Genomic DNA, 25,831 nt, shown 5'->3' on the forward strand with positions numbered 1-25,831 from the left:
CTCTTATTGTTGCCATCCTAATGTGGATGTATCAGTAGCTCATTGTGGCTTTTATTTCCCTGGTGGCTAATGATGTTGAACATTGTGTTCCTATGTCTGCAGAAATCATATCTTTCACCTGATTTCCACTTGGGTAATTTGCCTCTGTTACTGAGTTGTAATAGCTATTTATATATTCTAGATACAAGTCACTTAACATAAGTATAATTTACAAATGATTTCCATTCTGTGCAAATATTCAGTATTAACAGTGCCTGATTTACAAGTTCTGTTCTTTTGTTGCTTGTGTTTGTGGTGTTACATGAAAAAACAATTGGTTGCCTCATAAAAAGTGACCAAGATAGCTTGGATTTTGTAGGATTTTTATATTAACACACTCATTTCATCACTTTTGAGTTAATTGTTGTATGTGGTATGAGATACAACCCTAACTTCCTTCCTTTGCGTGTAGTTATCCAGTTATCCCGGCACAGTTTGTTGATGGGTAATGAATCTTGGCTAAATCATCAGACAGATATTTACCAAAGAGCATGAAGTGGTGGTAACACGGTGTTTAAAGGATGGTGTCCAGTGGACAGCAATGTCACATACTGTCCAGTTCCTTTGCAGATGCCTACGTTTCACAGAATCTGCTAAAGATCCATCCTTCCTTCCTTCCTTCCTTCCTTCCTTCCTTCCTTCCTTCCTTCCTTCCTCCCTCCCTCCCTCCCTCCCTCCCTCCCCTCCCTCCCTCCCTCCCTCCCTCCCTCCCTTAACAGGACAAGATATCTTGGCTAGCCTGTAACTCACAGCCATCTTCCTACTGTAGCCTCTCAAGTGCAGGGATCATAGGCATGAGCTCGAGGCCTGGGTGTTTGGTTTCTTGTGTATGTGTTTGGGGATGGTGGTGTTGATGCAGTGAAGGACTGGGCTTTAATTCACATCCCTCCCCTCCCCTGTTTATTGACTATATAGTCTATGCCAGACATTACACTAAGCTTTGGGAATGCAAAGTCAAGTTGCAAGAAATAATTGCTGAAGAAAGAGGGCAAGTTTGGAAGGGAAGGTGTCCCTGTTCTCTAGAAAGGGGCAGAGAGATAATGTCACAACAACAACAAAAGTTGTATAACTTTTGCATAGCACATTAAGTGAGATGGGAACACAGAGAGTTGGATGTATGATGAATTCAGCTGATAGAAATGGCTTAGGGTGGGAAATGTCTTACAGATTAGTTGGCAACATCACTGAAGCTTTGAGTTATTTTTGAAATACAAACCAAAACATGAATTACATGCTTTTCATTCTCATCTGCAGTTGTGACCTCTGTCCGTTTGCTCTTGGGCGGAATAGTTTTTTTGACCTGCCAAACTAAATATAGCTGCAGAGGAGACAGCATAAAAATCAAAGATTTCATTTCTTCCTAATGTGCATGCTAGGCTTATCGAGTAAGTGGCTGTTGGCAAAAAGGAGCAGCTTTTAAATCGTGGTCACTATTTTCTTTTACACTTTCTTGTAAGATCTTATCCTTTTGGGGGACATTGTAGACAGAGATACTATTTCGTGTTTGTTGATTTTTAGCACACATGAAATTCTTGTTAATTTTGGAGCTGCTTCACACTAGATAAATGGTAAAATAGTAAGCTCATTTCCAAAAGATATATACAGTTTATTTTTAATTTAATGTATAGCTTGTGCACTTTAAAAAGATTACCTTTTTTCTCTTTAAACATTTTAATTTTTTTAAGATAAAAGATTACCTTTTAAAAATATTTTTAAAAAAATATTTCTTTCCCAAATTGCATCCACCACTATGACATCACCTAGCTCTAAACATCAGACACTTTAGTTCAGAAAAAATACAAAATAACGATAAACAGAATAGTAATTTGTAATCCAACAAAATATACACTGTTTGTAGTTTTGCTGTTGGTTTCTCACAAAACCAAGTCATAATTACCCCTGGAACAGTGTAAATTTTGTCAGTCTAGTGGGGCCTGACCTGGCAAGATTGTATGACTATATATTTATAAAGGAATCAAGTCTCATCCTCTTCCAATATGTTGAATTTCATATTATTATAAACAAGTAGAAAGTCTGAGTCCTTGTTGCCTGAGAAAAGAGCAGTGATTTTGTAGTTTCAAAGACCCCATGAACCTTTGGTTTTCATACATAAGCAAGGAAGATCTATGGATTTTGCACGAAATAACATCTAATGTATTATATTTCCAGTTATATCAGCTGCTCCTGAGACTTTTATGACTTCTGGACAAATCGGGTCCTGTGAATCCTAAATGATTTATGTAATGCTTTTTCTTCCTTTCTTTTCCTTTATTTCTCTTCCTTGTGTTTTTTTGCAAATTCATGGAGAATATCAGAAATAATAATATCAAATGACCTAAGAAACTGTGCAGTCCAGATGTTCTTGTTGATAGAAGCCCATAGAAGGGATTGGATTGTCTTGGATTATATGACTCCATCAGGAGTGAAGTCTGAGTTTAAGACGTCAATCAATTGTAGTATTCTGTCTGTAATTTTATTGCATCTCCTTCAGTATGAATCTAGATGGATGAGGTGAGTAAAGTCAGTATTTGACCCTTCATACATCTAACAGCTCTGCATTACCTAGAACACAGTCTAATCACTGTGTATACAAACATTCTTTCATGTTGTTTTCATGAAAAAAAAAAACAATTTAAAAATACCTTCACAAAAGAACACTTTTCACCACTTTTTAAATTTCCCTTTTGTGTATTTTACAACTCCCTTAGGAAGATGTCTTTAAATCAGATGGTTTCTTAATCACTGGATTATTAAGGACTCCATTTCAGAATCTTTGAAATTCTGTGGAAGAATTAGTTCACAACTTTTGCGAATTTTAAAATACCCGTTAGCCAAGGTCACCCTTGAATCTCATTCCATGGGTCTTCCCCTTCCCCCACTGCCTTGTCTTTCACATGGATGCCCATCCCTATGTGTAACATGCTGCACTAATGTGGAAACCATTCATTTCCGAATGAAGAATCTCATTGTTATGGGTTTTTTTGTGGCAAGCTCTTTTCTTCACATTTTAATTCATTTTATGGCTCTCCTCTGAATTCTTTCCAAATTCTTGATCAACCCGAATTCAGAATTAGAAGTCATGTACAAATGAAGAACTACTCTAGGACTTTAGTATGCTGGTGGTGATGTCAGAGACACCAGTAAGTAGCCAAGAAGCAGCTGCAGCAGGTCCCAAGGGCAGTTCCACAGAGAAGGTCAGCAAGCCCTCGAGGTCAAACAGGTAGTGAGGGGCTCCCTCCAGTAGGGCCAGCAGGATTGCCCACATATCAAATATCACACTAACAAAAAATGAATAAAGGGAGTCCAGATGGGGAAGAGGGAGCAAGACAAAGCCAGAAGAAATGGAATCCTGAAAACAAATCGGAAACAGCTTTGATGTCTATGATTAACCTGCACCTTTATTAGTCAAATCAACCCAGTCTTCCAGTACTGGGGCTGTTCACATAGGAAGACAGTCATAGCAGCCTCAGGAATAACAGGTTCCCGAGGCATGTTGCTGAGGGGCATGACTAATGAAAACAGTGAGATGGACCTCGAATGCTATAATATATGAACTAAGCTGTTGAAGTCACTGTGGTTGGGAAGGGTAGGTGCCTGAGAATCTCTGGGCTTCTATAAGGGAGGCATTCGTGCAGACTTTCTTTCCCTGTGTGACCTGGAGCCTGTAACTGATTTGTAGTCAATAATGCTTGACCTAGGTGTCTGGTATTCTCTACTTCTTAACCCGTTTGTGTCCTGGTCTTTATCATTGTATATAATTGCTTCAGCTACAGTGTCAGATGTGTTTGGGAGATTTGGAGATACAGTATCTACACAGGAGGCAAAGGTGAGGTGAACCCCAGTCATGAGGCCAGAGCACCAGTGACATCAGTCATTGGAGAGATTCCCTAGGAACATGATTTTGGAATAAGAATCATGCTAACAAAGTGTATTATCCAACTAGATGATGATTCTTCCACCCCTGTGTTAGTCATCTTCCGCTTTATTTACTACCTAAGAAATGGTTGGTTCCTTTGTGACACATAATGAGAGGCTGCCGCTGAGCCAGCTTGAACTACCGAGTTAGTCTCGTATGGCTACTATTAGAGCCATGTCCAGTTTCCAAACATGGCTAGTCCAAGCTCTCAGGCAGTCAGGGAGACCCCTCTGGCCCGGCTGGGGAGAGGATATGGCAGCTAGAATGGCCTTTGTCGTACGGTCTGAAGTTTAGTCATGGCTGTTTGTGACTCCTGTTAATCTTACTGATCAATCTCTAGAAGCAGGCTCTCTGGCTCTATTGATCGATCGATCGATGGCTGTTCACATTCATAATCTTTCATTAGAGCATAACTATCTGGGTATCTCATGTTAAATATATTCACCACAAATTTTCAGTTATTGAAAATAGAGGACTTGAAGTATCAAGTCTATCTTACTACTTTTAAATTGCCTAAGTAAAGGATGGATTTTTCTTAAAAGTTAAGTGTAAATATTTACATGTAAAATAAAATCACGACTTGATTGTACATCTGTTTTAGAGTCTGATTGATAGGCTGGAGAGACGGCTTGGGGGTTAAAGGCACTGGCTGCTCTTGCAGGGGACCGGGATTCAATTCTCAGTACCCACAAGGTGACTCACAATCACCTGTTAACTCCAGTTCTAAGGAATCTGATGCCCTCTTCTGGCCTCCATGGGCACTACATGTTGTACATAGGTACATGCCAGCAAATACTCATTCACATAAAAATCAATAAATCCCGTTTTTTAAAAAAGGTCCTAGTCACTATGGTTTTGGCTTTAACTTATTCTCCTTCTCTTTATTTGACCTCTCAAAATCTTTTCTTCCATTGAAGCTTGGTTGAGAACACATCATCACCATACAATTGAGTCAAAATTATATCCTCCAATGATACCTTGGAATGTAAATAAGATGGTCCTTGTCTGTGTAGCACAGTTGTTAGCAACTTGTGGGTCATGTCCCTTTGAGGGTCAAATGGCCCGTTCCCATGTGTCAATTACCAGATATCTTGCATATCAGATATTTACATAGCAATTCATAACAGTAGCAAAATTACAGTCATGAAGTAGCAACAAAAATAATTTTATGGTTGGGGGTCACCACAACATGAGGAACTGTATTAAAGGGTCGCAGCGTAAGGAAGGTTGAGAACCACTTCCCTAGCATTTAGCTTGTGTACAAAAGACTGTGGTGGTGTTTTTGCTTATTCCTTGGCAGTAAGAACTGCCTGTATCTCATGTTGATACTTGTGGTCCTACTCTAGAAGTGAGTGGCAGCTTTAGATCCTTAATGGAGGTTGATAGTCGAGACAAAACGTGCTAAATTAGATTGGAAACCAACATTTACTTCCTTCACAAACCATCTGGTCTTTATTTTGACTCTTCTTCTCAACAGAAAATGAAAACACTAGCGGAAAGGAGGAGGAGTGCCCCTTCCCTTATCCTGGACAAAGCCTTACAGAAGCGGCCGAGCAGCAGGTGAGAAAGAGGCTTTGTATTTACAGCTGCTCTGTGCTGGGGAGTCTGAGTCATGGATGGGGTTTTCAGATCATCTTTCTGTAGGTCGGAAGACGGTTTGTCAGCGCCGCATTTTCTGCTTGATAGGAACTATGATTCTGAAGTCACTTAATAGATAGCTTTAGAGGTGAAGCATGTACCCACTTGCTTTAAGACGGAACCAAGCAGCCTTCCCAGCACACTGCTCTCAAGTGCAGAGGGTCAAAGTTTATTTGGAAAATTAGAAATCCCAGTATTGGGAATGGAATGATTGCTCTGTACCTGAAATGTGCTTGCTTTTTACCACAAGGTAGAACCTATCCATGAATGAGGTAATTTTTACCAATTATATTTATGAATAAATAAATCATATTAAGATTATTTTCTTTAAACGGTTGTTACAAACAGTATTGTAAATAAGTAGAATTTAAAGTGGAAAACTAGGCTAAATATTAAAATGGCCATTTTACTTATTAAGTCTAATTACTTTTCCAGGGGGATTTTAAGAAAGTATTTTATATTATGTACAAATTTAATTGATATTCAATCACTAATCCAAAGTTTGGGGTTTTGTTTTTTTCTGGGTTTTTTTTTTTCATTTTTTTGTTTTGTTTTGTGAAGTGTGTATATAGTGTGCGTGGGGGCGGGGTGTGGGTGTGGGTGTGACCCCCATGTGGGTACAGGTGCATTTGTATGCATGTGTGTGGAGGCCAGAGGTTTACATCGGGTGTCTGCCTCAGTACCCCCCTGTTGACTGTGGCAGAATCTCTGAACCCAGAACTGGCCAAGTCAGCTAGTCTCATCAGCCATTGCGCCCTGCCCCAGGGTTGCCCTGTCCCTGCCCCATATCACTGGGCAGGCCACCTCTGCCACCAGCTTTTTATGTGAGTGCTGGGGATCTGAATTCAGGTCCTCATGCTTGCCTGGGAATCACTTCATCCAATGATTCATTCATTTTTTTAATGGCATCTTAACTAAGAGACATTTTTTATGTTCCAAGGGCAGCTATGATGACTTTTAGCTAAGCTGTAAGCCCTGTGTGAAGAGAATCTCCGTAATCTTTATTTAAAGGGAGGGTTAAACCCTGCTGCTTTTACAAGTGGTGTGCTAATTTAACAAAGCATCTAGTGGTCACAACAGGTTTTTGTAAAGAAGATAAATTTCCAATCCTATTTAATGAAATATTCAAAATATTTAAGTCACTTTTTTCTCAGTTCTCATACTAAGTTGTTTCTGACCTGCGCCCTAAATGCAGACACTGTAGTCATTGGGTTAGTCAAGCAAGATAAACTGCTTTTATTCAATAGGCGCCTAATCAAAATTTAACTAGGAAGGTGCTATTCAAAATAAACATGCAGTAAAGTACTTGAGTGGCCTATGAAAGTGACTTTAGACATTTGCTTTAGCACACTCCTGTGTTAGTGTGGGTAAAAGAAAGTGGCCTCATCTTCACAGTGTGATCCTGGTTCCTGGAAGCACAGGAGGAGGTGGATGCTGAGAGGAATGAAATTATCAGGACAGCGCTCTCTAGTTCTCTGCATACTAAGATAACTTTTTACAGGGTTTTCAATGAAATCTATTCCTGGACACTTGTGGTTTCCAAGTGTGGTAGGGGTTCTCAGCTAAAAGAAGCTTTGAGTTCAGGGTCAGTAGATAGACATACTCTTCAAGCCCAGGCAGGCGTTTATACTAGCATTGATGCAAGGTACTGACACTTAGAAAAATATTGTGTTCCCTGATGGTACTAGCCTCTAGGGGGCGCTTTGGAATTGTGTGGAGGGTTGGATTTCCTGAGAAGATACAGAGGGCCACAAAGCCCAGATGGCAAAGCAGAGGCCATCTAGCGAAGTCTGACCTAGTGCTGGTGTCCCGTTTGAGTGTCCCACATACAGCGTGTTTATGAAGAGAAAAATGTGTGTGTTGTTCATACCTAAAACCTGAATGTTTTATATAGAAACGTGGTGTTTTATGTACTTTAACTGATACTACATTTTCCAGAAATGTAGCTGTGTTGTAGAGCAGGAGATAATTACACTTTGTGTTCTTTTGAACAATTTCAAAAAAAAAAAAAATCACTTGGTAGTACCACCACATTTGGGGATATTGGTTTCATTAGAGAGTTGCTTATCCTATTGTGCTTAAATTTAAATATATACATGGTAAGTAGATGTAAACATTTGAACCCTTTGTTGTGTTTTAGTATAATCATATCTGGATATGTCCATACTGAAGCACATAATTTATTAATGGCACTCTTGTCTTCCTTTTTATTTTTTGTTTCTTTTTGTATTTATTTTATTTTATATACCAACCACAGTTTCCCTTCCCTCCTCTCCTCCCATTCCTTCCCCTACCTCCCTTCTTATACACACCTCCATCACTCCTCCTCCTTCTCCATTCATATGGGGTAAGGTCTCCCTTTGGGAATCCACAAAGCATGGCGTATCAAGTTGAGGCAGGACTAAGCTCATCCTCGCTGCATCAAGGCTGAACAAGGCATCCCTCCAAAGGGAATAGGTTCCAAAGAGACAGCTCATGCATCGGGGTCAGGTCCTGGTCCCACTGCTAGGGGCCCCACAAAAGACGAAGCTACACAACTGTCACTCAGATGCAGAGAGCCTAGGTCAGTCCCATGCTGGCTCCCTCATGCTGTTCATCCAGTCTCTGAGTTCCCACAAGCTCAGGTCAGCTGTCCCTGTGGGTTTTCCAGCCATGATCTTGAGGCCCCTTGCTCATATAATCCCCCCTCCCTCTCTTCAGCTGGACTCCTGGAGCTCAGCCCAGTGCCCGGCTGAGGATCTCTGCATCTGCTTCCATCAGGTACTGGATGAAGGCTCTATGACGACAATTAGGGTAGTCACCAATGTGATGACAGGGAAAGGACAGTTCAGACACCCTCTCCACTATTGCTAGGAGTCTTCCTTTCTATTGTTATTAAGGTCCTGATTAATATTTTTCAATTACATTTACATGTCATTTTACAATATAAAAGAAACTAAAATAAATGTGTGTGTTTATATAAAATAGATGATTCATATAATAAAGGGGAAATAAGCAGGTAAATGACAGCTCATAAGCTACATCTGCGCTGAGGAAAATAAGTTAGGGTTTTGTTGGTGGTGGTTTGTTTTCAGAAAGATCCTGTTTCTTTAAGAAAACAGATACAGTCTAATTGGACTTTTCTTCCCAAAACAGGAGGCATGCCACCAGTGCCCAGTTGCACCATACTACTTGAGCTTACTAGAGTCAGCTGTAGCTACCAAGAAGTACTCTCACTGACAGACAGCACCAGAGCCAAGAGAATAGAAATGCAACCAGATATTAGATCCAGCGTGCAGGAAGAGAGGGCTGGAGCAGAGCAGCCAGTGGAGACACAAGCAGGATGTGGCACAGGAGCCTGACTCAGGCAGGAGGTCTTCCAGAGAGGGAGGGGCACCTCCCTGACCACTGGTCTAGGATCACTGGAGTGTGCTGTGGGTCACGAGGCAGTTGACAGTTCTGACAACAGTAAGCCCAGGCAGACAGGCTTTCTCTGCCCACTCCAGACCTCTGAGGAAGCTCTGTGCATGGAAAGGACAGTCCCCGAAGCCTCAGAAACAATGAGGGACCTCCATCGGGTGATTGAGCAGACTTAGTCACAGAAGCCCTTCTCATCAGGAAGGACACATCAACTTAATGTGTCTGAATTACTCAGGCTAGAAGCCATCTTCCCCACCTCCCAACCCGTGGATTCTGACAGGAAAGATGAGCCAAGGGCAAGGAGGAGCTTTCTCATTCCAACTGGAGGCATTTTATTGCTTATTTTTATCATTTCATCATTATTACTTTATTTCAATTACTCTGTTGTGTTTTTAAACTTGTTTTCACCAGAAAGTACTTAGGATTGTCCTTTCTCTATACTTACTCAAAAATGTTTCCTCATAATCTGGATGCAGACATCCATGGCTGGGCCCCTGGTGGAGCTCTGGGAGTCTAATTAGTGAGAAAGAAGAGAGTTTATATGAGCAAGAATTGTTGAAGCCAAGGTTGGATAAAGCACAGGGACAAATAACCAAATGAATGGAAGCACAGGATCTATGAACCAAAGGCTGAAGGGCCCCCAACTGGATCAGGCCCCCTGAATGGGTGAGATAGTCATTTGGCTTGATCTGTTTGGGAGGCAGCTGTGCGTTGGTGCTGGGTCCTGGGCTCGTTGCATGAGTTGGCTGTTTGAATCCTGGGACTTATGCAGGGACGCTTGGCTCGGTCTGGGAGGGGGGGACTGGACCTGCCTGGACTGAGTCTACCAGGTCGATCCCGGTCCTCGGGGGAGACCTTGATCTGGAGGAGGTGGGAATGGGGGGTGGGCTGGGGGGAGGGGAGGGGGGCGAGAGGGGGAGAACAGGGGAATCTGTGGCTATTATATTGAACTGAATGGTGTTGCAAAATAAAAAAAAATTAAAAAAAAAATGTTTCCTCATATATTTTGCGATACATTATATATTATTATATTATATACATTTCATCTCATTATTACTCTTCCCCATTTTTCTCATTGCCAGTTCACTTGACCAGCTCACTATTAATCGTCTTAGCTCTAAAATAAATACTATAAATTGCATTTTCCCTGAGCAGTATCCGGGTCCCACTGCTGCTGTCTCTGAACCTTGTTGGAGACACAAGAGAAATACACAAGCATCTCCTACCACACATCAACACTGTAACTGCTGTCAGATGGGCTGCCATGGCGAAGGGCCTCTTCCTGAACAGCAGTAACAACTTCAGGTGAAGACAGCTTACCAGGAGGGCCCAGGAAAAACAAGACAAACTAAAAGCGGAAACGGAGAAGGATAAGAAATCTCAAGAATACTCCTCCCAACAGATACACAAAACCCAACCAATAAACGCACACAAATGAGACAATAATCTGCGATGACACCTACACAAACCTACTACTTCTAAACACCAAAAACTAAAGATAGTTAGATAACTGGAGTCTCAGGAGTTCAGAGTTCTACTTTTAAGAAGGATCGATGACTGTAGGGGGGACTCGGGTAGATAGGTACATGAAATGGCATCAGGACCTAGACAGGAAGTTACCACAGAGGATGATGAACTGGTCTGTGAGGAGAAATTCAAAAACATGGAGGAAAATTCAGAAAGGAAATTGAGACTCAGAAAAGAATCTGTGTAAACAAATTCTGGAAATGAAAGAATCATAAAATAAAAAACACAATGGAAAGTATCATTCAGAAACCAAGAAGCGTGGCCCTGCTGCAGCCAGGGTCCGTGTTGATGTCAAAGGCTCCAGTTACCATCAAAGGACACGTGGAGGCCCGAAGTCCTGGGCCATGTTGATGTCTGAGGGCCATGCTGCTGCTGGGGCCTTGCTGAACCCAGTGGTCTGCACTGCCACCTGGGGCAGTGGTGACATCCAGACGCGGCTGCTGCCGAGGACCATGTCTGGGTCTGCGGTCCGATATGACTGGGGTCTGTGCTGAAGTCACATGGAAGCCCAGAGGTGGGGCTGCAACCTGTGGCCTTTGTTAGTGTCCAGGAGCCATGCTGCCACCAGAGCCATCCTGACCTGTTGTCCAGGCCGAGAAGCTGATGAGGGCCATGAGGGGCAAGTCTGGGTCTGTAGACCAGCTGCAGCTGGTGTCTTTGTTGATGTCCGTGGCCCGTGTCACCTCAGAGGGCCATAGGAACCATGCATGATGAAATCAGAGGGTCACGCTGAGCCAGCCCCATCCTTTGCTGGCCCTGGGGAAGCTGGCTCTGCCTCTGCACTGCAGCAAGAGAGCTGGCCCCTAGCTCTGGAGAGGTGGCCCCACCCCTCACCACAGGTGAGGGAGAATTGACCCTGATGGCGTGGGTGCAGGGGAGCGGACTCTGCCCCCTCGCCTGAGGTGGGTGGCCCCAGTGGTAGGACTGACCAGCTCAGCTACCAGGCCCACAGCCAGGCCTTGGGTTGGCCAACCCTAACATCTACCCCACATAAGACCTGCTGGAGCTCATGAAGGGACTGGTCCTGTGGAATGATATCCACAGGATCTCCATGACTGCGGGATATCCCAGAGAAGTTTCAGTGAGGATCCAGTAATGAGCTGATACCAGAAATCAGAGGCTTCAAACCAGACTAGTGACTCATTGCCGTGAACATTTGTTAGTAAAGCTGATTGGACAAAAGGGTACACTGTATGGCACACCGCTGCCAATGCCACCAGGACGTGAAGAGGTGTTGGAGAGGCGGGAAAGGAGAAACGAAGAGGGTTTTCTGGTTTGTTTTGTTCTTGTTTTTGTTTGTTTGCTTACTTGCTTTTTTTTTTTTTTGTTTTGGTTTGGCTTGACTTTTTAAAAACTTTCTTTTGGGGGGTGCTGCAGAAGTGAGGGGAGGATATGAGGGGACTGGGAGGTGAGTGGAATTGGGGTACATCATGTGAAATTCCCAAAGAATCAATAAAGAAATTATGTTAAAAAAAATAGAAACCAAGAAGAACAGATTTCAGGGTGGAGAATAAGGTCAAGGCAACAATCCACTCTAAGATATGTGAAGACAAAAGCTGATGAACATGACCAGGTTTCCAATGCCTCTGGAGTAGGTTCAAGAGAACAAACCTAATAACTCATAGAGTAGAAGAAAAACTTGAAATAACATCTAGAGACATGAAACAGTTTATTCAATGAAATTTTAGCAGAAAATTTCCCAAACCTAGAAGGGAAAAAAATGGATATCCCAACACAAGAGGGATTTTGAACCCACATAAGGCACAAGTAGAGAAGAATCTCTCTACCATGAATCATGATCAAAACCTCACAAACATAAAGCAGAGGAACAACAATTAAAAGCTATAAAGAAAAAATGCCAAGTCACATTCAAAGACAGAAATGGCATGGAACTAACATCTCTTGTCAGAATTCTCGATCATCAGGAAAGCATTATTTCAAGCCCTGAAAGTAAGTGTCGGTCAACTAAGATCTCTATATTCAGTAATGTTACCACTTAAAATTGAGAAGAAATGGGAACATAACAGAAGGTAGATACAAATTAAGGTAATTCGTCACAGCCAAACCAATACTGCAGAAACTACTTAAAGCGATACGACACACAGAAGGAAAAAGGCAGTTTTAGCCACAAGAGCATGGGAAAACATAATTTCATGAGAGGAATAACAAAGGAGAACCAGGAAGGAGTCATCCTGGTGGACACAGTGAGCCAGAAAACTCTTGGGACTAGCAGTAAGGAAGAAGAAAGCTATTGCTTATCCAACCAGAAATCAAACAAAAACTAGGAAATAACAGAGCCTTCTCAGTAATCACCTTGAGTGCAAATAGCCTTCACTTATCAGTTCAAAGACAAACACAAACTGATTAGATTATAAAAACAAGATCCAACTGTCTCTTGTCTCCGAAAAAAGACTCCTCACTGATAGTCATCGAAAAACTGGGAGTCAACGGATGGAAGTCAGTCCACCAAGTCCATTATAGCCATTAACAACCTGGTGTAGCAGCTGTTCTGGTTGATGAAGTAGGCTCCTAACTATCATGAACTGAATGGTGAGGAAGGCCACTACAGTTTAGTAAAGGAAACAAGTCAAGAGTGCATGAGCAACTTTCAACATTTTTTACATCACATGTCAGCACTCCCGGTTTTATAAAAGAAACACAGAAAGGCATGAGAGTTCAGATAGGCCCCAGTATGGTAACAGTGAGAACTCCAGTACCCAACACTCATCTTTACATCAGTCTTCCAAACTAAGACAGAGCACAGACGCTCCAGTGCTAACCATAGATGGACTGGATTGCACACATGTCTAGGGAATATTCCCTTAACAATTAGGGGGATGCACATGCTTGCCAGTGGCCCATGGAGCCTTCTCTAAAAGAGTTACATTAAAGACCACAAAAACAATCTTTAACAAATACAAAAAACTTAAAATAATTCCTTAAAAATAATATTTTATCAGAACATCATAGAGTAAAACTACCAATCTGCAGTAAGCAAAACCACAAAAACTGCACAAATCTTTGGAGACTAAACAGACTAAACAGTGTACTTTTGAGCAAAGAATGAGTCATTGAAGAAATCTTGGAGGAAATTTTAAAACTTCTGAAAGCAAATGAAAATGATAGCACAACCTATCAGAACTTCTGGTATATAGCCAGGAAAGTTCCAGAAAGAACATGCATAGCCATAGGTGTTCACCTTTAAAAAAAATTTTTTTTTAATTAAAAAATAAAAAAAAAATTAAAATTAAAAAAAAAAAGCTGTGGAAACAAGAAGCCAAACACAAGTGTGGTAGATGGAAAGAAATAAAGGTTAAGGCCAAGAGAGGTATTTTGAAAGACACTGGCCGGTCAGGTTGTGTCCACAGTCGGGAAACAGAGAGCTGTGAACTCACTTCCTCCTCTTTATTCCATCTTGCTGTTGGAATGAACCTCCCTGGCTAACATTTTCTGTTCTTCAGAAACGATCAGATGTATCTGTTCCTGGTGCGGCGTGCTGTTTCTTGTGGCATAATCTGGAGTGGGGGTGGGGGGTCCTTAGAAGCTTTTATTAAGCCTTCCATGTTGTAGCGGGCTTTGACAGGTTGAACTTGTTTATTTTTGTTCTCACAGAATGGCACATGCCCATGGTTCCTTCATCCCAGCTTGACTTAATTTGTTCATTGCAGTGATGACTCGGTTTGGGTATCCCTGTGGTAGCAGCGGACTGCTGCCTCCCTGGTGGATGTTGAGTTACTCCTCCTTGTCCTGTCCCCGAGCACAGCAAGCTGTCCTGGCGTGCCCTTGCTGTGTTAGACTGCATGCTTCTCTACCTTGTAAAGCCCAAAGCTAAAGTTCCCCCAGTACTCTGGGCATTTTATGATTGATTTTCCTTGACAACTGTGAACAAAATAGAAAGAAGCAAGGGAAAAAAAAGTAGTTGCCACTATTTAAAATAGGTGAACTCTTGGGCTACTTTTGTGGGCTTGAGCTCTGATTCTTATGGTCTGTGAGAACTTTGGCAAGCTATTCCTCCTCGTTGGGCCTTACTTTCCTTATCTGTAAAATGAGATAACCAATTAAAATAGCTATTATAATATATTTTACATATTATAGTTGTAACATAAGCTTTTGTTAAATACTATATATATATACCTGTTTACTCCCTGGCCACCTAGTGCCTTAGTATCTGAGTGATATAGATGTAGATCTTGTCTTTCCAATTTGAGTGACATGAACATATTTCTACTCTTCAAAATCTGTATGTTTAGTGCATAAACATTAGTTGGATTAAATACATAATTCCTTTCTTGCCTAGCTGAGTAGGAGCACATGACTGTCTGTAGACAGTGTAGAATGGACAGCACTAGAAAGAACCCTGGAAGGAAGGACAGTTCTTGAATAATAAAATATAAGTTGAATTAATGCTTGTCTATTTATTATGTCCTCTCACCAGAATCCACATGAATAAGGGTTCCAAACAGCAAGGTGTCAAGTGGGAGGACTAGGGATGAGAAAATAAAGGAGTCAGAATGCTGCGACCAGGAGATCTTACATAAACCATCAGCTAATGCCAAGCAAGTTTATTAGGAAGTACAGCATCTTATATACCATTTCTAGGGGTAAAGTGGGCCAAGGTCAGCAGAAAGACAATGTAGGCAAAGAGAACATGGGTTCTCAGGCACAGCTGCCTTAGGACTGATAGCCATAGCCTTTCAGGGAAAAAAGCAGGGGTTCCCAGGACCTGAAATCTTAACCCTTCAAGGCCTTGGCCCCAGTTCCAGACCAGATCTTGCCAAGTCTGCTCCTAGGCAAGGACACAGAACTAACATTCCCTCTGTCCTTTCATCAAGGCCTCTGAGAAAGCCTTGGAAACTGTTGGCTCCCAACAGGCCTCTGTGTTGGGGGCCAATGCCATTGGTTCTCCTGTTCATCATTCCTACTGTAAGAAGACACAGCTCATAGATCCTGATGCCATGCCTCTCTTAACCTTGGTAGAATTACCTGTTCTTGCTGTGCCTCGGGGCTTCTCCTTATCATCAAGTATATAGAAAGATTGAGGGTTTCTCTCAGGAGGTAGAGACAGGAACATCCCTATGAGTTGAGGCCAGCCTGGTCTACATAGTGTGCTCCAGAGCAGTAAAAACTGTATAGTGAGACTCTCTTCTCTCTCTCTCTCTTCTCTCTCTCTCTCTCTCTCTCTCTCTCTCTCTCTCTCTCTCTCTCTCTGTCTCTGTCTGTCTCTGTCTCTGTCTCTCTCTCATATGTGTGTGAATGATGTATGCACATGTATATGGGTGCACACACCTGTGCGTGCAAGCAGAGCTAAGAAGAGGACACAGAGTATCCAGCCCTATTCCTTATTCTCTTGAGACAGGCAGTGTCTCTCACTGGAACTGGAACTGGTCTGATAGCCACAAGCCCCAGTGATCTACCTATCTCTGCCCCACACCCCTGCTCCCTGCAGCACTGTGGTAACAGGCATATGTATGTGACCTTACCTCATTGACGTTGTACAGGTCCAGATGATTGGCTGGGGAGGTATCCCAGTGGTAAAGGGCCTACTTTGCAAGCCATGTTCAGCACCATACACTTGGAATCCCAGCTCTGGGGAGGTGGAGACAAAAAGGGTCCCTGGGGCTTGCTGGCCTGCTAGTCTAGCTGAGTGGGCTAGCTCTGGGTTCAGTGAGGGGCCTTATCTCATGAAGTACGGTAGGTTAAGAACAACTGAGAAAGATAACCAGCATCCACCTCTGACCTCCACGTACATGCATGCGGACATGTGCACACATGTGTACACACCATCTCTCTCTCAGTAACTCATTGACATACAGGCATAACAGACTAGAAATGGCATGTGTGGTTCTTGCATCTCTCTCATTTTATAGGTAAACCTTTTTTAACTTAGCTTTTAAATTCCATGAAAAAAAAAATGTTTTTTTTTACATGTATAAAATTGCTTTTATTTAACCTCTGTCCTTTAATGCTTTTGGACACCTCTTAAAATATCTGAGTGTGCGCCATACTAGTGAGAAATAAGTGGTAATCCCTTTCAAGGAAAAGGTTGAGCATTTATGTCTGTGGGATCTCTGGTCTGGTTTTGTCCGCCAGTTCCTACAGTGCCACCACCCTCGTGACTGTGACTTCTGCCTCCAGGTGGTCACAGGCTTGTCTGATTTCTTGATTGCATCCGAATTGAACTGTGTAACCCGTGCGCTTTAGCAGAAAGCGGTGTTGCCACCGAAATGAGGTTATAAAGACCGACCTCCACTCCCCATTGCTCTCAGACTCTGACCAGCTGGTTTGGGGGCAGGCGAGGAAAGCCACACAGTATCAGCGCTGTGCGGAGACCCCCCAGGAAAGAAGCCACCTCCTCTTTCTGAGAGTGTAGGGAAACACTACTGTTTCTTCCAAAAAACGTTCAGTAGGATTTATCAGTGATGTTACTTAAGGGTTTTGTTTTCTTGTCTGAAAACATCTCGAATTATTATGTTAATTTCTTGAATAGTTAATATGCAGAATTATTTAAGTGTTTCGTTCTTTTCCTGAGTTGGTTTTGGTAATTTATGCCTTTCAAGGGATATGTCTGTTTCACCCTTGTCACCAATTTAATCATAATATTTTGTTTTTGAAGCAAAATATGCCTTAGTGTTTCTAGAATGTGCAAGCACTGCAGCTATGCCCCTTCTATTCCTCATATGGATAATCTCCAGGGCTCTTTATTTATATTTTCTAAGAACCAAGCTTTAGCTTTGCTGCTCTTCTCTGCTGGGTTCTTTGGGCTTCGTTGCTTTATTTTTGTTTTTCTTACGATTTAAGTAGCTGTGTATAATCAAGCACACATCCCTGCAATGTGATAAATTTTAATTTGCTACACAAACATGAAGCCAACACCACAGTCAGATAATGAACATGACCTCCAAAGGCTGGGTGTGCGCCTTTGTACCCATCCTTATGATTCCTCCATGCACACTTAGACAGTCAGGGATTGGTGTGATGTCACGGAGTTTTGTTTCTATTTTTGAGATTTTGATAAAAATACTGTACTACTTTTTACTGCTGAGCAATATTGGAGTCAGAGTTTACCATCACTTATGGCTTTGTGTGTGTATGTGTGTGTAATCAGTTTTTTTATTTTTTTAATTAAAAATGTTTTTATTCATTTTACATACCAACCATATATTCTCCTCTCATCCCTCCTCCCACTCACCCCCAGCCTCTCCCCTGACCCACCCCCACCCCCTCCTCTAAAAGGGTAAGGCCTCCCATAGGGAGTCAGCAAAGCCTGGTACATTCAGTTGAGGCAGGACAAAACCCCTCCCTGTTGCATCAAGGGTAGAGCAAGGCATCCGGATTGTGATGGGAAAATCTACAGAGACAACTGAACCCAGCTCATAGGAAATCACAAACTTTAGACCGACCAGCTGTGGAACCTGCATGGGACCGGACTAGACGCTCTGCATACTTGAGACAGTTGTGTAGCATGGTCTGTTTGAGGAGCACCTGGCAGTGGGACCAGGATCTATCCCTGGTGCATGAGCCTTCTGAAGCCCACTTATGCCTTTTTAACTTGCTGGTAGACAGTGAGAGGTATTTCTAGTGTGTACCAATTAAAGTTGCTCGAGGCCAGCCTGGGCTACAGAGCGAGATCCAGGAAAGGCGCAAAGCTACACAGAGAAACCCTGTCTCAAAAAACCAAAAAAAAAAAAAAAAGAAAAGAAAAGAAACTGTCAATTTATTTTCCAAAGTGGGTGTGCTTGGGCCTGCAAAATGGCTTGGAGAGTAAAGGCACTTGCCACCAAGGCTGATGACATGAGTTTGATCCCTAGAACCCACGTGGTAGAAAGAGAGAACTAACTCCAGAAAGTTGTCCTCTGACCTCCACTTGCTTCCCATGGCGTGAACATATTCCTAAGGATACACATGCGTGCGTGCGTGCGTGTACAGGCGCGCACACACTCGAAAAAAAGAACAAATAAGTATAGTGGCTGTGCTATTTTATGTCCCCAATAGCCAGGTGTCAGCACGGTCCTTGTCATTGTCAACACTCAGCACTGGGGATGGTCAAGCTTTTTAATATCGGGCAGTCCTGTGTGCTACATCATTTTATCTCTTAGTTTTTATTTCTCTGGTTATTAATGGTGTTGAGCATTCTTTCATCAACTTATTTAATATCTGTATCATCCTTGGTAGAATGCTGGTTACATATCTTGATTTTGGTTTTCATTGAACTGTTTGGATTATTGCTGAGTTTTAGTGTTATTTTTATGTTCCAAATCTGTACCATCCAGTAAAATAGCCACTACTAACAATATAATGAACTGAAATACCATAGACTCAGTTTCCCACTCATGCCAGCCATATCTTAAGACCTCATTGAGATGTGAACAGTCATTACCAATGATACAATGCTCATAGACTCTTCTCATAATCTCCATGCAGTTCCCTATACACCAGTCTTTTGCTTGGCATGTGCTTTGTGAATTTTTTTCTATAAGTGTAGATCTGGTTATTTTTTCACTCGTGACAACATCCTTCAAAGAGCCAGATTTTAAATTTTGATGAAGTCCTGCTTACTGCTTGTTTCTTTTTACACCTTTATGCTATGTTCTGTCATTTCCTTCTGCATTTCTTGTGCATTGTGTTTTAGAAAAGTTTACAGTTAGGACTATGGTCCACTTTGGATCATTTTTATGTATCATATGAAATGAGGGTCAATATTTTAATCTATTATATATGGTAATTCAGTTACTTCCACCACACTTTTTAAGAAAGTACCCTTTCCCTATGCAATTTCCTTCTGTCTTGGTCACAAGGTCATTTGCTGTGTCCAGGACATGCCCCCTTCTGTACTCAGGACTACTCATGCCAATATCACACTGTCCCAGTAATAAGAGCTTTGAGACATTTTCAAGAGCAGGTGTGCAAGTCCCTAGGCTTCACTGTTGTGGTTTTTAAATTTTGTTTTCTTTTTCCTATTTCTGGTTGGTTATTTTAGAACCTATGCTCATCCATGTAAATGTGTTAATCTGTCGATTTTGGTAAGATTGCTGCCGAGATAATAGTGGTGGCTTTTCACTGATGGTAGTGTGGGCAAAATGAATATTTTTTACTTCATTTTTAAATGTTTATTGTCTATATACAGAAATATACTTGACTCTTATATTGGTCTTATTCTACAGTATTTCTAAATTCATTTATTAGCTTGAGTTATTTTTTGTAACTTCTATGGAATTCTGCATAGACTCGCTGGGCCCCCCATGAGCAGACACCATGCTGCTTCCCTCTGATCTGAAGGCGCTCTGTCTCCGTGGTCGACTCTGACTTCTCTAGCCAGAATCCACACTACAATGGACAGCCTGGTATTAGTAGTAGGCGTCTTCCTTTTCTCCTTGATAGGAAGTGGAGAGAGAAGGCATCCCTGCTATTCCTAGAATGGCTTGTTATAAATATTCGGTTCTGTCAAATACATTTTAAGCATCACCATTTGAACAGTCATATAATTTTTCCTTTCATTACTACATAGGTTACATTGATTTTATGTGAAAGTAACCCTGCATTCTTGAGCAAAGCCTTAGTATATCATGATATAATAGCATTTTTGTGACTTACTGTTGAATTCAATTTGAAGAGTACTTTTAGTGTTTTAGGTCTGTATTTCTAAAAGATAATAGGTCTGTTGTTTTCTTTGCTGGTACTGTCTTTGGCTTTGATATTAAAGTAATGCTAGATTTTGTGAATAGTCTAGAAAATATTCTTTCCCCTTCAGTTTTCTCGAAGAGTTTATGTAGAGCATAGTATTTCTCCTAAATGTTTGATAGAATTCACCTGGAAGTCTAGTTTATATGTATGTGTGTTATAGAAGTCTGTGATGATGTTAAGTCTCTGTATCAAGAATATCTAGATCATTTCTTTTTCAGTAAGCTGTAGTGTGTTATATAGTTAAGGATTTTTTTTCCATTTCATCTAAGTTATTAGTTACATAGCCATCTTGTATTGCCTCATAATACTCTCTTATCCATTTAATGTCTTTGAAATCTGTAGTCATATTTATAAAAATCAATGCTGGATTATTTCATTAATCATGTACATTTTATATACATTAATAAGATATATTTTATATACATTAATTATGAGAGTGTTACTGAAATTTTCTAAAACTGTACCCTGTCTTCAGGTCACATTTGCATATCAAATGACTCTAAGAAGTAAAATTCCCTGATTTGCCAACTCCATTCATTGTTTTTAAAGGGTATTTTCAGTTAAATTCTGAACATGAATTTCCTCTTGTACTGCTGGTTTTTGTCCCAGTGTTTTCCTCCTTATGTCTTGGATAAACATGTGTTTTTCATTAATTATATAAAAATGAGTTTAGGGTTATGTTTGTGCACCTGGTCACTGAAATACACTAATTCTTTTTGGACTTAGGAATTATCTGCTTTTTATTAAAAGAAAAATAGATGAAGACAGGAAATCAATATGAAAGTCAGCTCTGTTTCTTAAGGTCCAGCAAACACTGAGAGGATGGGGTGACTTTGTAATGGAATGCCCTGACATATCTGTGTTGAAACTGTGCACACTTCTGAACTGCACATCAAGAGTGTGGTGTAGAGAATCTCCAGTATAAAAACTGTTCTGTGGATGATATAGTATAGTTTTACATTGTATCACTTCAGGACTCACATTAATTTCAGGTTGTCTCACCTGGCCAAGGGGACTTCATCTGTTTTAGTAAGGCATTTTTTTCTACCTTTGTAATTATCAATCTCCAAGTTGATATTACAACGTGTACCAAGTTTCATGTTAATGGGGCAAGAGTTTGAATTGCACATGATTTTCAATGTCACTAACTCAACTTCCTGTGCCTTTGTTATGTGCCCAGTTCTGTAAGCACATTTCTTTATTTTAACCTCAGCAGACAATAAATGCTCTTTAATTATCCTAATCTATTGAAAAGAAAGCACTAACTCAGTTTAAAGATTAAAGTGCACAACTTAGTAAATGACAGAGTCAGGATTTAAATTCTGACTCAAATCCCACACTATTAATATATGTTGTGCTGGCTAGTTTTATGTCAACTCGACACAACCTAGAGTCACCTGAGAGGAAGGAATCTCAATTGAGAAAATGCCTCCATAAGATCAGACTATAAGCAAGTCTGCAGGGCATTTTCTTAGTGATCAATGGGAAAGGGTCCAGCCCATTATGAGAGGGGCCATCCCTGGTCTGGTGGTCCTGAGTTCTATAAGAAAGCAGGCTGTGCAAGCCATGGGAAGCAAGCCAGTAAGCAGCACCTCTCCATGGCCTCTGCATCAGCTCCTGCCTTTAGGTTCCTTCCCTGTTTGAGTTCCTTTCCTGACTTTCTTCAGTAATGGACTATGGTGTAGAAGTATAAAGCCAAATAAACCCTTTCCTCCCCAACTTGCTTTTGGTCATGGTTTTCATCACAGCAATAGTGTGACCCTAAGACAGTTGTGGTCATAGAAAAGAACATCAAACTTTCTGGCTAGTGTGCAAAGAGCCCAGGAACACAAGGGTATTGCTATCTGTCTTTGTAACTGGAAAGATTTTCTAAGTATTTATTTAAGATTTCTTCACAGCCCTTTCATTTTATGAAGGAGGAACCTAAGGGTGAGAGACTGAATGCTTTTATCTCATATGTAGACATAAGAGAGTAGGTGGCAAAGAGACCAGTGTGATCAAGCACAAGTCATTCAGATAGAAAATAGCAATAGTTTTTGTTTTCTAGGTTACTGAAAATGTGGGTAAACTCTTACAGTTCCAAGAACTAGGAGGAGGTCAGGATGTTTGTCCTGAAAGATTGTACTCCTAGAAATAACAGCCCCACCCCATCTTTGTGATAAGCTCATGAAAGGCTGCTGCAGGGGGGCTTGATAAGTGGGCTCCCCACCACTGAGATACAGTGAGAACAGAATGAAGAAAAGGCTGACCAGCTAGCACTTTCCACCCACCCTCAGATGGAACCTAGAGACCCTTTGAAAAGCTGACCAAAGAGTACTTCATCCTTCCTGTTAGCACTTGACTTGATGTGCTTGTACTTCTGTTCTTACGGTCTGTTTCTAAGTCATGATAGTGCTCTCTTCTGACTTCTCAGTAGCTGGGAAGTACTCTACTCTATGAACAACAATATGGAGTAGTGATCATTCAGAGAGAGTGGTCTCATCATCAGGAGCATCATCAGCATCACCTGACAGCCCAGTACAGGGCCCTGCCCCATTCTGAATCAAAACTGTCCAGAACAGTAAATACTTGGTGTTTTAATAAGCTCTCTCTATGGTTCTGATGCAGATAAAAAAAAAATTGATGGCCACTGTCCTAAGTCATTACTTAGATGAAGCCTTCCCTGGGAGTAACTAAGCCTTGGCCAGGTGGGTTGGCCCAAAAAAAATGAGATACAGAGTTACACTGGCATACTAAAATCTTTGAAAAAAATAGAAACAAAAGGAAACTTTCTATATGTATTGTCCTCAAATTTCTTTTTCCTAATGCAGGTTAAGTTTTTTCTGTCTGAAACTCTTGAGAACAAAACTATTTTAGGTTTTTCAGATTATAAAAATTATAGAGTTGAAACTTTGAAATAATCAGATGTTTGAGGATGGGCCACAACTCTAAATATGAAATTCATTTATATTTCATACACACCTTGTATATATCAGCCTGAAGACAATTGAATAATGGCTTTAGTGCTCCTGAACTCTACTGCTGTCTGTCATAGAGGTCAGCTTGAAATTTCCCATTTTGACATCACTTTGGAACTCAAGAATACAAGAATATTTTAGAGCTGGGCAGCGGTGGCACATGCCTTTAATCCCAGCACTTGGAAGGCAGAGCCAGGCGGATCTCTGTGAGTTTGAGGCCAGCCTGGTCTACAGAATGAGATCCAGGACAGACACCAAACACTACACAGAGAAACCCTGTCTCGAAAAACCAAAAGAGAGAGAGACAGAGACAGAGACAGAGAATATTTGGGATTTCAGATTTTTGGATTAGGTCTGTATAACCTATATTGTATTCTGTGCCTTCATATAGTATGAGTCCTAGAAGGACATTTTTATCTGACTCATTCATCCTCTAAAACAATGCCTAGCAGTTGTTCATTTACTTAACAAAGATTTTAGTGACAATTATGTACCTGGTGCTTTTTCAGATGTTTGGGTATATAAGATTTCTGCTTTCGTGGGTTTTACATTCCAGTAGGGGAAGCATGAATGACAAAGAGTAAAAGTGGACTAGGATATGAGAAAGTGTTATCTGATAGAAGAAGTTAAAACAGGTCGATTACAGAGTGAATACATTAGAGTAATTGGGGAACATCTCTTTTATCAGTCATGGTTGCCAGTCCCAAAGAGCTCTGTTTGTACAAGACACCAACAGAATTGATGTCAGAGATAAGCACTCTCACTCATTCTCAGAAATTCATCTTCCATGGCCACTATCTTTGATGATATCTGCCTGCTTCACAGGAGATAAGGATCACACACACACACACACACACACACACACACACACACACACGGGGGGGGGGTGTTTTATGAGATTATAAGAACATAAACATTCATCATTGTAATTTATTTAGCAAAAATTACTGTGTGTGTTTCCTATGATCTGATACTTCTGGGAACATTGTGAATATAGACAAAAACACAAACACAAACATAAATCCCTCAGTGACTTCATGGAGCCTACATTAATGTTCTAATCCAAAAATATCTAACCCAGTTATACTGCACATACATAGTTTTCCCAATCCTATTCAGTCCAGATTTCACATCTAATCATTGACTGATAGACTACAATTAAATTTTATTTCCAGGGAACACCTAATTTGAACTGATTCAGCCACTATGGAAAATAAGCATGAGCTTCTAAAACAAAACAAAAATTAAAAAACATAATGACCATAGAATCTTAGTTACTTTTCTGTTGCTATGCTCTGACACTATGACCAAGGCTATTTATTGGAAAAGGGGTTTATTTGGGGCTTACAATTGTAGAGGGTTAGAGTCCATGACCGTCACTGTAGGGAACATGGCAGCAGGCAGGCATGATGCTGGAGCAATAGCTGAGAGGTCATATTTTAAGACACAACTATGAGGCAGAGAGAGAGGAAGGGAGGGATAGAGAGGGAGGGAGTAGGAGGGGGATGGCTGGTGAGAGTCTTCTGAAAAAGTATTCAAACATGAGCTTATGGGGGAGGTGGTATTCTCATTCAAACCACCACACCATGCAATCCATCTCTACCGTTCCTGCATATATACCCAGCGTCCTACCAAAAAGATACTTGCACATCCATGTTTGTTGCTATGCTTTTGGCAATAGCTAAGAATGGAACCAGGCTAGGTGTCCATTCAGCAGAGGCGTGAATTGGGCAAATGTGCTACACATGTGCTGCACAGTGGAATTTTATTCAGTTGTAAAGAAACGTGAAATCATGACAATAGCAGAAAAATGGGCGCAGCTGGAAATCATTAATCAAAACAAACCTAACTCAAAGACTACATGTTTTCTCTTATATATGATCCTAGATTTTAATTTCCATCCCCCATTCTGTGTGTCTGTGTATGGGGGGCGGGGGGGGGGGGCGGGACTGCTTTAGCATTGTGAGCTACACAGTCAGAGAAAGCATCTGATGGCATTTTACTAACATTTTCAGAGCCTGGAAATAAATAAGGCCCACAAGTGTGTTTGCTCACTTCTGCCAACATAGGTGCAACGTGTGCTTTTCTGCTGTGTTGGGGAATGCTGTCATCTCTGTAACGAATCACTTTGAAAAATTACCAGTTGAACTGTCAATTTTTACTTTGCCTAGCTTTGAACCTGTGCTTTTTACAAGTTTTTAACCTAACTTTTCACACTTTATATGTATCAGTCATCATTACAGAATTCTGCTATTCTCTTATTATTAACACTTTTTTAAAGTTGAGTATAATAGAAACTAAATCACCTATTACTTAACATTGTGTGGTCACTGTGGTTAAACTTTTGATAATTTAAACATGGGGAAGATCATTTTGAGAATGATGATTTTAATATGATGATTCCTCATGACTGATTGTCAAACATAATTCTCAAGTAGTGTGAAATCTGGAGGCTGGAGAAATGGCTGAGTAGTTAAGAGTGCTTCTTGCTGATCAGAGGACCTGAGTTTGGTTTCCAGAGCCCACATTAGGTGGCTCACAACTGCCTGTAACTGCAGCTCCAAGGTATCCATCTGATGCCTCCCTTCCCAGGGCACCCATACAAAGACACCCATAAGCATAACTGAAAATAAGAAAACAAGTCTTTACTTAAGGTCTGAAATCATTGCTGATT

At 41.1% G+C, this 25,831-nt stretch overlaps 1 protein-coding gene across 2 annotated transcripts in view; it reads left to right on the forward strand.

The window, feature by feature from the left end:
- Arhgap20 (Rho GTPase activating protein 20) overlaps positions 1 to 25,831 on the forward strand; it is an 84,812-nt gene that overhangs the window by 12,745 nt on the left and 46,236 nt on the right. For both annotated transcript variants that reach the window (XM_042280927.2, XM_006972322.4), the window contains exon 2: positions 5,433 to 5,515. In XM_042280927.2, the coding sequence (XP_042136861.2) occupies positions 5,433 to 5,515 (83 nt within the window). The remainder of the gene's footprint in view (positions 1 to 5,432; positions 5,516 to 25,831) is intronic.

The sequence above is a fragment of the Peromyscus maniculatus genome, chromosome 7 (assembly GCF_049852395.1).
Source record: "Peromyscus maniculatus bairdii isolate BWxNUB_F1_BW_parent chromosome 7, HU_Pman_BW_mat_3.1, whole genome shotgun sequence".
NCBI classification, from domain to species: Eukaryota; Metazoa; Chordata; class Mammalia; order Rodentia; family Cricetidae; genus Peromyscus; species Peromyscus maniculatus.